The sequence below is a fragment of the Bombina bombina genome, chromosome 7 (assembly GCF_027579735.1).
Source record: "Bombina bombina isolate aBomBom1 chromosome 7, aBomBom1.pri, whole genome shotgun sequence".
NCBI classification, from domain to species: Eukaryota; Metazoa; Chordata; class Amphibia; order Anura; family Bombinatoridae; genus Bombina; species Bombina bombina.
Genome location: NC_069505.1, coordinates 259,078,512 through 259,092,712, shown reverse-complemented (window position 1 = coordinate 259,092,712; position 14,201 = coordinate 259,078,512). Strand labels below are relative to the sequence as shown.

At 52.6% G+C, this 14,201-nt stretch overlaps 1 protein-coding gene across 1 annotated transcript; it reads left to right on the top strand.

Annotated features, from left to right (window-relative positions):
- Positions 1–3,876: 3,876 nt before the first annotated feature.
- On the top strand, positions 3,877–8,896 carry LOC128666244 (uncharacterized). Its single transcript, XM_053720720.1, has 2 exons — positions 3,877–4,051; positions 7,536–8,896. Exons 1-2 carry the CDS (start codon positions 3,916–3,918, stop codon positions 8,111–8,113), a joined length of 714 nt encoding a protein of 237 aa, XP_053576695.1. The 5' UTR covers positions 3,877–3,915; the 3' UTR covers positions 8,114–8,896.
- Positions 8,897–14,201: the final 5,305 nt, after the last annotated feature.

The following is a 14,201-nucleotide window of genomic DNA, read 5'->3' as shown; positions in this document are numbered from 1 at the left end:
TGTGCATAGCACATCAGATACATCCCCTGTGTACAGACAGACAGTAACCACAGGCCCTGTGCATAGCACGTCAGATACATCCCCTGTGTACAGACAGTAACCACAGGCCCTGTGCATAGCACATCAGATACATCCCCTGTGTACAGACAGGCAGTAACCACAGGCCCTGTGCATAGCACATCAGATACATCCCCTGTGTACAGACAGTAACCACAGGCCCTGTGCATAGCACATCAGATACATCCCCTGTGTACAGACAGGCAGTAACCACAGGCCCTGTGCATAGCACATCAGATACATCCCCTGTGTACAGACAGGCAGTAACCACAGGCCCTGTGCATAGCACATCAGATACATCCCCTGTGTACAGACAGGCAGTAACCACAGGCCCTGTGCATAGCACATCAGATACACCCCCCTGTGTACAGACAGTAACCACAGGCCCTGTGCATAGCACATCAGATACATCCCCTGTGTACAGGCAGTAACCACAGGCCCTGTGCATAGCACATCAGATACATCCCCTGTGTACAGACAGGCAGTAACCACAGGCCCTGTGCATAGCACATCAGATACATCCCCTGTGTACAGGCAGTAACCACAGGCCCTGTGCATAGCACAACAGATACATCCCCTGTGTACAGACAGTCAGTAACCACAGGCCCTGTGCATAGCACATCAGATACATCCCCTGTGTACAGACAGGCAGTAACCGCAGGCCCTGTGCATAGCACATCAGATACATCCCCTGTGTACAGACAGTCAGTAACCACAGGCCCTGTGCATAGCACATCAGATACATCCCCTGTGTACAGACAGGCAGTAACCACAGGCCCTGTGCATAGCACATCAGATACATCCCCTGTGTACAGACAGTAACCACAAGCCCTGTGCATAGCACATCAGATACATCCCCTTCTGTACAGACAGGCAGTAACCACAGGCCCTGTGCATAGCACATCAGATACATCCCCTGTGTACAGACAGTAACCACAGGCCCTGTGCATAGCACATCAGACACATCCCCTGTGTACAGGCAGTAACCACAGGCCCTGTGCATAGCACATCAGATACACCCCCTGTGTACAGACAGGCAGTAACCACAGGCCCTGTGCATAGCACATCAGATACATCCCCTGTGTACAGGCAGTAACCACAGGCCCTGTGCATAGCACATCAGATACATCCCCTGTGTACAGGCAGTAACCACAGGCCCTGTGCATAGCACATCAGATACACCCCCTGTGTACAGACAGGCAGTAACCACAGGCCCTGTGCATAGCACATCAGATACATCCCTTGTGTACAGACAGACAGTAACCACAGGCCCTGTGCATAGCACATCAGATACATCCCCTGTGTACAAGCAGTAACCACAGGCCCTGTGCATAGCACATCAGATACATCCCCTGTGTACAGACAGGCAGTAACCACAGGCCCTGTGCATAGCACATCAGATACATCCCCTGTGTACAAGCAGTAACCACAGGCCCTGTGCATAGCACATCAGATACATCCCCTGTGTACAGACAGTAACCACAGGCCCTGTGCATAGCACATCAGACACATCCCCTGTGTACAGGCAGTAACCACAGGCCCTGTGCATAGCACATCAGACACATCCCCTGTGTACAGGCAGTAACCACAGGCCCTGTGCATAGCACATCATATACATCCCCTGTGTACAGACAGGCAGTAACCACAGGCCCTGTGCATAGCACATCAGATACATCCCCTGTGTACAGGCAGTAACCACAGACCCTGTGCATAGCACATCAGATACATCCCCTGTGTACAGACAGTAACCACAGGCCCTGTGCATAGCACATCAGATACATCCCCTGTGTACAGGCAGTAACCACAGACCCTGTGCATAGCACATCAGATACATCCCCTGTGTACAGACAGGCAGTAACCACAGGCCCTGTGCATAGCACATCAGATACATCCCCTGTGTACAGACAGTAACCACAGGCCCTGTGCATAGCACATCAGATACATCCCCTGTGTACAGACAGGAAATGTAAGGCAAATTGCCTGGAATGCACATAAGGGTTAAGGCCAAGACGGAGGAGGGGAGTGTTGTGTTGTGTGTGTGAAACAATGTTGCAGAAAGAGAGGAGGGGTTCCAGCTTACCTTTTTAAGCCCAGTACAGGAAGCACATGTCCTCTTTCTGCTGTTTTTCTCAAAGTTTTCACATGAGACGTTCAAGGAGATCTAAAGCACCTCCAAAGCGAATCATGGAGGCTGGGGAGGAACCTGCAGAGAGAGAAGTTGTTGAAGACAGCGATGAAGCAGCTGAGTGGATCCCTCCATCGCCAGAAACGGTGGGTCGAACCCCTTTACTTCCCTCCCTTTCCCCTTCACTTGATCAATCCTCCGGGGAGGTTGGGGGTAGTGGTGGGGAGATTTCAGATAGGGCCCTACTGGAGGTGCTGGCATTAGTGAGCAATATGGGGGGTAGTGCTGGGCATCCAGATGGCGCGTCTGAGCCCGTCGGCCATGCGGCCGGGAGTGAGCCCTCTTTTCGGGGGGTTAGTTCTGACATAGGCCCCAATTTAGTTACCACGTCGGGCCCTGCCGGGCCCGTTTCTGGCCTTCGCAGGCCCACATGTCCCCCTAAAGTAGCCGGTAAAGCGGGGGTCCCCGCTAGGCCCGCTATGCGGTCTACAGCCGCTAGCTCCTCTGTCCCCTGCTCTCCGGTCCCCCTGGCTGGGCCTCCCTCCCCTTGCGTGGTCGCGGCGGGCCCTTCTCGGCCTTGTGGCGTTCCGGTCCCCGGCCCCTACGGGCCTTGCTCTTTTGCCCCAATAGTTGGTAGTTTTAGTGGGAGCAGTTCGGCCTTACCTCCGACGTCGTCTCCGGTGTCTCAGGACTCCATCGCGGCCGCGGTATCCCTTTTCCAGAGGTGGGCATCTTCTTTGTCGGGGTCTCCGGGTGCGTCCCACGTGGTCCTTGGTCCTCCGGCGGTGGTTGCGCAGGCTCCCGCGTCGACTGTTCCTCCATCGGCGGCGACTTCCGGTTTGCGGTCCTCCGAGGGCGGGACTTCCGGTGACGTCATTTCCGATGACGTCACTGCCGGTCCCGCCATTTGTCAGCGGTCATCGAAGCGGAGCAGGTCGAGTTCCCCGCGCGACGTCCAAGGTAAGAGAGGAGTGCCGCGGGGGGGAACTTATGCTCCGGGGGGCAATTCTGCTGATGCAATGGGGTCTACAGGGGCAGCACTTGTGGGGGTTGATCTTCACGAGGGGGCTAATGGTGAATCAATGGAGGAATTACCTCAGGGGGGGCATTTCTCTGGCCAAATGAACCCGGGGGTCCCTGTTGGAGGCCCCCGTGGGCAGGTTGCAAAGGGTATTACGGCCCGGCAAAGGGCAAAGGCCCCGTCGGGCAGTAATCCTCGTCAAGGGGCAAAGGCCCCATTGGGCAATTATAAAGGTGTCGCAGCACCTATTGGGCACGCTAGGAGTATGCCTAAGAGCGCTGGCAGTAATAGTGAGGTTTCTTTGGGCAAAGGCGGCGCCCGTGCAGGCGGCGCTTTTGGCGCGCAAATTAGTGGGAGTGTAGGGGCTAGGCCTCAGGCTCCGGGCGCATCCCCGGCAGCAGCGAGGAAGGTAGTAACTAGGTCTTCTACCTAACATGGTTCACCAGAACAGTTTCAGAGTTTAGATTTAGCGGTTGCATCCACTAGACGTAAGAAAGCCACCCCTATCACTCAGAAGTCAGTACATTTTAGTGAAGAGATAGAGGACTTTACAGAAGATGAGCAGGGTGTGTATGATGATGTTGCAAGTGGCGAAGACAACCATGATGTGTGTGAGGGGATGCATGAACGGTCTGGGCACAGGGGGAGGGGTAGAGTAGACCTTCCCCTTCGTGGTACTCCTCTCTGGCAATCTCTTTTGCAGGAAAGCGACATGGCTACGTCAGGAGATTCAGGCAGCGGGTTGGAGAGAGGTGCTGAGAGCGGCCAGGACTCCATGGTGTCAGAGGATGAGCGTCCTTCTACTTCGGGAGTCGTGGCGATTCCAAACAGGACTGGTGTGAGAGATGGTGAGTCCTCAGTTTCAGTGGGGTTGCGGGGTTTTACCTCATCCTCGGATGATTCTGGGTCAGAAAATGACAAGGAACTGGGGTTGCATGGGAAGGGCAATAAAAGAATGTATAAGATGCTTAGATGGTTAACTGATGAGAAGAGATCAGAAAAAGGGGGTTTGCGTGACCGTCATGACTATATTGCCTCTGGTAGGTCCGACAGGGCTGCCCCACCCAGACTTCGCATAAGTGGGGTGGGGAGGCCTGTTAATCGGAAGGTGGCACTCCAAGGGGATACTAGATCCTGGTCTTCTTATGATCTGCACGAGCATTTGAAGACTAAGACAGTACGGAGAATTCAAGAGGGTAAATTTGTTAACATCTTCGAGCTCTCGGTGGAAGCCCTAAGGCAGAAAGCGATAGCGGAGGATGGGACAGGCCCCAAGAAGTACCAGCGCCCAGATACATTTCACGAATGGCGCCGGTGTTTCAGGATCTATGCGTCCTGCTATTTGCAAAAATGGCCGGACCAGTGTTTAGCCGTGTTGAAATACATGGAAAACATGGAGATCATTGCTGATAATTATCGCGATGGTGCCTGGCGGGATTACGATGAGGAGTTCCGCAGAAAGATGGTGGGTAATCCACTGTTGGATTTCGGGTGCGTAGAAATGCAACTCTGGGCCCGGCTGGGTCCCGAGAAATCACTAGGTACTGCGGGGGCCCCGGCGGGTGCGACGCAGTTTCGACCCGCAAATAGATTTCGCAGACGCCCAGCTGGGGTTTGTTGGAAATTCCAGGACAAGCAATGCACGTTGGGAACCGCGTGTTCCTTTCGGCACGCTTGTCGCATCTGCGGGGGTTTTCACCCTGCCGCGGACTGCGTTAAAAAAGGGGAGAGACAGGACAGGACTGGGCCAAGAGGCCCTGCTGTCGCTAAGAGCGGACACCCCGCTGAAGGTGGCCGCAATTAGTAAGTGGCTCACGCTATACCCCGATAGGGTAACGGCGGCCTTGTTGGAGTCAGGGCTCCGGGAAGGTTTTGTTATCCCCGTACAAGGTCCGGTTTCGGGTGCGGCTTCTCGCAGGAACCTGAAATCTGCCTCCCTTTTCCCGGAGGTATTGAAGGAGAAATTGGGTAAGGAAGTTTCACTGGGTAGAATGGCTGGCCCGTTTAGGGAAAACCCTATGCCGGGATTGGTTATCTCGCCTCTAGGGGTCGTGCCCAAGAAAGACCCAGGAAAGTTTAGGATGATACAACATCTCTCATACCCAAAGGGAAAGTCAGTCAATGACGCCATTCCTCAGGACTTAAGTACCGTATATTACCAGTCATTTGATGATGCCTTGCAAGTAGTACGCAGATCGGGTCATGGGGCTTTACTGGCCAAGCTTGACATCGAGTCTGCTTTCAGACTCTTGCCGATTCACCCCGCATCAATTTACTTAATGGGTTGTTTTTTCAACGGACACTATTATGTTGACCGTTGTTTGCCCATGGGGTGTTCCATTTCCTGCGCCTATTTTGAGGCGTTTAGTTCCTTCTTGCATTGGGCCGTGGCGGAAGTGACAGGAGAGGATAGGATTGCTCACTACTTGGACGACTTTCTCCTGGTCGGCAGACAGGGGTCTAGGGAATGTGAGCTGCTCCTTTACGCCATGCGGCTGTTGATGGAGAAATTTGGAGTCCCCTTAGCAGAAGACAAATCGGAGGGCCCTTGCACTTGTCTAACCTTCCTGGGTATCGAAATTGATTCGGTAGCCCAGGAATGTAGGCTTCCGGTTGATAAGGTACAGAAGATGTTGGCAGCAGTCAGGAGCCTCGCAGCGGCGCAGTTTTGCACGCTGAAAGAGCTCCAATCGGTTTTGGGTCTGCTCAACTTTGCAGGGAGGGTCATCCCGATGGGGAGGATTTTCCTGAAAAGAATGGAGCGCTTGTTGCCGGGAGTTACTTCCCCTAAGGCCAAACTAATGGTTAATAGTGACATGAGGGAAGACCTCCGTGTCTGGGATCTGTTCCTCAGGGATTTCAACGGGATCTGTATTTGGAGAACCCCCCAGACTCCGGCGCGAGAACTGCACCTCTTTACTGATGCTGCTGGGGGTTTTGGATACGGCGCCTATCTCAATGGCGAGTGGAGCGCCGAACCTTGGCCGGCAGAGTGGGCGGCCAGGGGCCTGACCAGGAACCTGTGCCTTCTAGAGCTTTTCCCCATTCTGGTGGCGTTGGAGATCTGGGGGGACAAGCTCGAGAACCGCTCCGTCATTTTTTGGACGGACAATTTGAGCGTGGTTTACGCCATTAACGGTCTCTCTTCGTCCTCACCACCAGTAATTCGATATCTGAGAATTCTGGTTTTGAGATGCCTCAAGCGGAACATTGAGTTTCGGGCTAGGCATGTCCCAGGAGTTAAAAACGTTATTGCTGATGCACTATCTCGCTTTCAATGGGAAAATTTTAGGAAATGTGCTCCTGAGGCTGACACTCATGGCTTTCCCTGTCCCCCTTTTCTTTGGCAGGTGGCTTTGGATGGCAGTCCCTGATTCCGGTGCTTAAGGCGTCCCTGGCACCTTCCACTTGGAAGTCCTATATAAGGTACTGGGAAGAATGGGTATTCTTCTGCGATGTCCAAGGATTTCCTTCTTGTGCTGGTGAGCAGGACTGGCTATTGCGCTGGCTCGCGGAGCTTAGGGCTAAGTTAGCTAAGAAAGGGGCGGTATCCGCGCGGTTGGCGGTGGTGTCCTTTTTCTGTAAACTATTCACGCTGACGGACTCTTCCAAAACGTTTTTGATTCGTCAAATACTGAGGGGTTGGGGAAGGTCGGAAGTGCGGCGTCCAGACGTTAGGGAACCCATAACGGCGGACAGGTTGGTCCTCCTGCTTCGTGTTTTACCGGAGGTATGTTCCTCAGACTACGAGGTGCGGCTTTTTTCAGCGGCGTTCGCCATGGCGTTTCATGGTGCTCTCCGAGTGGGGGAATTGGTCCCCCAGTCTAAGTTGGCGAAGGTGGGTGGCGTCCTGGCGGAGCACGTCAGGTTTACGGATAATGGGGTATTACTTTTCATCCCTCGATCGAAAGTCGATCAAGATGGTAGGGGGGCCTGGCTGTCGCTACCCGCGCATGCGGGTTCCGCCTGCTGCCCTAGTGCACTGTTGAAGACCTTCTCGGACAGGCGTCCAGTGGGTGCGGTTAGATTTTTAATTCATCAGGATGGTACCCCCCTGACGAGGTTTCAATTTCGGAAGGTTTTGGGGTGGGCGGCTAAAAAAGTGGGCTTGAATCCCAATACTATAGCTCCTCACTCCTTTAGGGTTGGAGCTGCTACGACGGCGGCGACTTTAGGCTGGTCGGCTGACCGCATAATGACGCTTGGGAGGTGGAAGTCTAAGAGGTATCAGATTTACGTTAGGCCACTTATATCCCAATGTTAATATTTGCTGGTTGATAATGTTGCACACTGCGTTGCCATTATATGCCCTAACTCTTGTTTCTATTGCAGGGCCTAGAAGTGGGCCACTTCGTGCCTGGATCGTTGGGCACTCGTTCGTACACTGGGCGGCTATCCGAGCGGCATCGCAACCTGGAGGGCAGCAGCTTGGGTTCTCATTCTCCAGGGTGGTAGTTAGGTGGTTAGGGAGGAGAGGCCTTTGCTGGGCAGATCTGCCTGGGTTACTGCAATCCGCCATGAGGCGGTGGGAGAAACCCCATGTGCTGATCATCCACTTAGGTGGGAATGATCTCGGCTCAATTCCCGGCCGGGACTTGAGCGCAGTGATCCAATCAGATCTGCGCACCTTTAAAGCTTGGTTGCCTGGTGTGAGAATGGGCTGGTCAAACATTATACCGAGGTTGACGTGGAGACACATGGCCAATCATAGGGCAGCGTTCCAAGTTCGCAAGAAGCTCAATAGAGATGTTAGGAAGCTTATGTGCGAGCTAGGTGGTTTTGTTGTGGAACACAAGTTCATTACGGCCGCTGACCGTAGCCTGTACCGAGGCGACGGGGTCCATCTTACGGACCATGGCATGGACCTGTTTATTGAAGATATACGTCAGTCCCTACTCCTATTTGTGTGAGTTGGGTGGCGGCGAGAGTGGCCCTTGATATTCGGGCGATCTCGTGGCGGGTGGACAGTGTCCGGGGGCAGGATGTGATCGAGGTAGAGTGACGGCACTTCCGGCCAGGGATGAAGTCCCCAGACGCGCGTCTGGGGTGTTCCCTGCCCGTGTGATTACGATGCCGAGAATTCCCTGTTTTATAGTATTGAGCTACGCTCTGCTTCTTCTCCTGCGCCCTGGTACTGCCCATCTTGTTAGCATGGGTTACTACGTTTTAGCTAGTACCTGATTGCCGCCCCCCTGGTCCATGTTTATTCAGACGGTCGTTAGTTCTTGTGTTGCCACAATAAACGTGACCTGCGGGTTTTCTCTAACCATAAAAAGTTGTTGTGTCGTTATTTTGTGTGTTATTTATTTCTACGTTTAGAAACTAAGTTGAGTTTATGTTAAACCAAGAATGTATATAGTTATAAGTTATTCTTTCCACAGAGGAGGATATGGCATTTAATCCCTTAAGGAAATGTAAGGCAAATTGCCTGGAATGCACATAAGGGTTAAGGCCAAGACGGAGGAGGGGAGTGTTGTGTTGTGTGTGTGAAACAATGTTGCAGAAAGAGAGGAGGGGTTCCAGCTTACCTTTTTAAGCCCAGTACAGGAAGCACATGTCCTCTTTCTGCTGTTTTTCTCAAAGTTTTCCCCACCCTTCCCTCCCTTTGTTTATTATTTTGCAATCAGTAGGGGGATCCGTCCTTATGGTGGTCCCCAGGGACTAGGGCTATCCGAAGGCTTGATGAGGGCTAGCCAGCCTATTTCTGTAAGTCCAAGGACATTAAGTTTCAGCTCCCCAGGTATTTCAATCTGGTTTACGCACCTTTTTGATCCTGGCCCTTACTGGTACGGAGTGGTGGTTTGCACCCTGGGCTGGCGGGTGGACAGTGTCCGGGGGCAGGATGTGATCGAGGTAGAGTGACGGCACTTCCGGCCAGGGATGAAGTCCCCAGACGCGCGTCTGGGGTGTTCCCTGCCCGTGTGATTACGATGCCGAGAATTCCCTGTTTTATAGTATTGAGCTACGCTCTGCTTCTTCTCCTGCGCCCTGGTACTGCCCATCTTGTTAGCATGGGTTACTACGTTTTAGCTAGTACCTGATTGCCGCCCCCCTGGTCCATGTTTATTCAGACGGTCGTTAGTTCTTGTGTTGCCACAATAAACGTGACCTGCGGGTTTTCTCTAACCATAAAAAGTTGTTGTGTCGTTATTTTGTGTGTTATTTATTTCTACGTTTAGAAACTAAGTTGAGTTTATGTTAAACCAAGAATGTATATAGTTATAAGTTATTCTTTCCACAGAGGAGGATATGGCATTTAATCCCTTAAGTAACCACAAGCCCTGTGCATAGCACATCAGATACATCCCCTTCTGTACAGACAGGCAGTAACCACAGGCCCTGTGCATAGCACATCAGATACATCCCCTGTGTACAGACAGTAACCACAGGCCCTGTGCATAGCACATCAGACACATCCCCTGTGTACAGGCAGTAACCACAGGCCCTGTGCATAGCACATCAGATACACCCCCTGTGTACAGACAGGCAGTAACCACAGGCCCTGTGCATAGCACATCAGATACATCCCCTGTGTACAGACAGGCAGTAACCACAGGCCCTGTGCATAGCACATCAGATACATCCCCTGTGTACAGACAGGCAGTAACCACAGGCCCTGTGCATAGCACATCAGATACATCCCCTTCTGTACAGACAGGCAGTAACCACAGGCCCTGTGCATAGCACATCAGATACACCCCCTGTGTACAGACAGGCAGTAACCACAGGCCCTGTGCATAGCACATCAGATACATCCCCTGTGTACAGGCAGTAACCACAGGCCCTGTGCATAGCACATCAGATACACCCCCTGTGTACAGACAGGCAGTAACCACAGGCCCTGTGCATAGCACATCAGATACATCCCCTGTGTACAAGCAGTAACCACAGGCCCTGTGCATAGCACATCAGATACATCCCCTGTGTACAGACAGGCAGTAACCACAGGCCCTGTGCATAGCACATCAGATACATCCCCTGTGTACAAGCAGTAACCACAGGCCCTGTGCATAGCACATCAGATACATCCCCTGTGTACAGACAGTAACCACAGGCCCTGTGCATAGCACATCAGACACATCCCCTGTGTACAGGCAGTAACCACAGGCCCTGTGCATAGCACATCAGACACATTCCCTTTGTACAGGCAGTAACCACAGGCCCTGTGCATAGCACATCAGATACATCCCCTGTGTACAGACAGGCAGTAACCACAGGCCCTGTGCATAGCACATCAGATACATCCCCTGTGTACAGGCAGTAACCACAGACCCTGTGCATAGCACATCAGATACATCCCCTGTGTACAGACAGGCAGTAACCACAGGCCCTGTGCATAGCACATCAGATACATCCCCTGTGTACAGACAGTAACCACAGGCCCTGTGCATAGCACATCAGATACATCCCCTGTGTACAGACAGGCAGTAACCACAGGCCCTGTGCATAGCACATCAGATACATCCCCTGTGTACAGACAGTAACCACAGGCCCTGTGCATAGCACATCAGACACATCCCCTGTGTACAGGCAGTAACCACAGGCCCTGTGCATAGCACATCAGATACATCCCCTGTGTACAGGCAGTAACCACAGACCCTGTGCATAGTACATCAGATACATCCCCTGTGTACAGACAGACAGTAACCACAGACCCTGTGCATAGCACATCAGATACATCCCCTGTGTACAGACAGGCAGTAACCACAGGCCCTGTGCATAGCACATCAGATACATCCCCCTGTGTACAGGCAGTAACCACAGGCCCTGTGCATAGCACATCAGAAACAACCCCTGTGTACAGACAGTAACCACAGGCCCTGTGCATAGCACATCAGATACATCCCCTGTGTACAGACAGGCAGTAACCACAGGCCCTGTGCATAGCACATCAGATACATCCCCTGTGTACAGACAGTAACCACAGGCCCTGTGCATAGCACATCAGAAACAACCCCTGTGTACAGACAGACAGTAACCACAGGCCCTGTGCATAGCACATCAGATACATCCCCTGTGTACAGACAGACAGTAACCACAGGCCCTGTGCATAGCACGTCAGATACATCCCCTGTGTACAGACAGTAACCACAGGCCCTGTGCATAGCACATCAGATACATCCCCTGTGTACAGACAGGCAGTAACCACAGGCCCTGTGCATAGCACATCAGATACATCCCCTGTGTACAGACAGTAACCACAGGCCCTGTGCATAGCACATCAGATACATCCCCTGTGTACAGACAGGCAGTAACCACAGGCCCTGTGCATAGCACATCAGATACATCCCCTGTGTACAGACAGGCAGTAACCACAGGCCCTGTGCATAGCACATCAGATACATCCCCTGTGTACAGACAGGCAGTAACCACAGGCCCTGTGCATAGCACATCAGATACACCCCCCTGTGTACAGACAGTAACCACAGGCCCTGTGCATAGCACATCAGATACATCCCCTGTGTACAGGCAGTAACCACAGGCCCTGTGCATAGCACATCAGATACATCCCCTGTGTACAGACAGGCAGTAACCACAGGCCCTGTGCATAGCACATCAGATACATCCCCTGTGTACAGGCAGTAACCACAGGGCCTGTGCATAGCACAACAGATACATCCCCTGTGTACAGACAGTCAGTAACCACAGGCCCTGTGCATAGCACATCAGATACATCCCCTGTGTACAGACAGGCAGTAACCGCAGGCCCTGTGCATAGCACATCAGATACATCCCCTGTGTACAGACAGTCAGTAACCACAGGCCCTGTGCATAGCACATCAGATACATCCCCTGTGTACAGACAGGCAGTAACCACAGGCCCTGTGCATAGCACATCAGATACATCCCCTGTGTACAGACAGTAACCACAAGCCCTGTGCATAGCACATCAGATACATCCCCTTCTGTACAGACAGGCAGTAACCACAGGCCCTGTGCATAGCACATCAGATACATCCCCTGTGTACAGACAGTAACCACAGGCCCTGTGCATAGCACATCAGACACATCCCCTGTGTACAGGCAGTAACCACAGGCCCTGTGCATAGCACATCAGATACACCCCCTGTGTACAGACAGGCAGTAACCACAGGCCCTGTGCATAGCACATCAGATACATCCCCTGTGTACAGGCAGTAACCACAGGCCCTGTGCATAGCACATCAGATACATCCCCTGTGTACAGGCAGTAACCACAGGCCCTGTGCATAGCACATCAGATACACCCCCTGTGTACAGACAGGCAGTAACCACAGGCCCTGTGCATAGCACATCAGATACATCCCTTGTGTACAGACAGACAGTAACCACAGGCCCTGTGCATAGCACATCAGATACATCCCCTGTGTACAAGCAGTAACCACAGGCCCTGTGCATAGCACATCAGATACATCCCCTGTGTACAGACAGGCAGTAACCACAGGCCCTGTGCATAGCACATCAGATACATCCCCTGTGTACAAGCAGTAACCACAGGCCCTGTGCATAGCACATCAGATACATCCCCTGTGTACAGACAGTAACCACAGGCCCTGTGCATAGCACATCAGACACATCCCCTGTGTACAGGCAGTAACCACAGGCCCTGTGCATAGCACATCAGACACATCCCCTGTGTACAGGCAGTAACCACAGGCCCTGTGCATAGCACATCATATACATCCCCTGTGTACAGACAGGCAGTAACCACAGGCCCTGTGCATAGCACATCAGATACATCCCCTGTGTACAGGCAGTAACCACAGACCCTGTGCATAGCACATCAGATACATCCCCTGTGTACAGACAGTAACCACAGGCCCTGTGCATAGCACATCAGATACATCCCTTGTGTACAGGCAGTAACCACAGACCCTGTGCATAGCACATCAGATACATCCCCTGTGTACAGACAGGCAGTAACCACAGGCCCTGTGCATAGCACATCAGATACATCCCCTGTGTACAGACAGTAACCACAGGCCCTGTGCATAGCACATCAGATACATCCCCTGTGTACAGACAGTAACCACAAGCCCTGTGCATAGCACATCAGATACATCCCCTTCTGTACAGACAGGCAGTAACCACAGGCCCTGTGCATAGCACATCAGATACATCCCCTGTGTACAGACAGTAACCACAGGCCCTGTGCATAGCACATCAGACACATCCCCTGTGTACAGGCAGTAACCACAGGCCCTGTGCATAGCACATCAGATACACCCCCTGTGTACAGACAGGCAGTAACCACAGGCCCTGTGCATAGCACATCAGATACATCCCCTGTGTACAGACAGGCAGTAACCACAGGCCCTGTGCATAGCACATCAGATACATCCCCTGTGTACAGACAGGCAGTAACCACAGGCCCTGTGCATAGCACATCAGATACATCCCCTTCTGTACAGACAGGCAGTAACCACAGGCCCTGTGCATAGCACATCAGATACACCCCCTGTGTACAGACAGGCAGTAACCACAGGCCCTGTGCATAGCACATCAGATACATCCCCTGTGTACAGGCAGTAACCACAGGCCCTGTGCATAGCACATCAGATACACCCCCTGTGTACAGAAAGGCAGTAACCACAGGCCCTGTGCATAGCACATCAGATACATCCCCTGTGTACAAGCAGTAACCACAGGCCCTGTGCATAGCACATCAGATACATCCCCTGTGTACAGACAGGCAGTAACCACAGGCCCTGTGCATAGCACATCAGATACATCCCCTGTGTACAAGCAGTAACCACAGGCCCTGTGCATAGCACATCAGATACATCCCCTGTGTACAGACAGTAACCACAGGCCCTGTGCATAGCACATCAGACACATCCCCTGTGTACAGGCAGTAACCACAGGCCCTGTGCATAGCACATCAGACACATTCCCTTTGTACAGGCAGTAACCACAGGCCCTGTGCATAGCACATCAGATACATCCCCTGTGTACAGACAGGCAGTAACCACAGGCCCTGTGCATAGCACATCAGATACATCCCCTGTGTACAGGCAG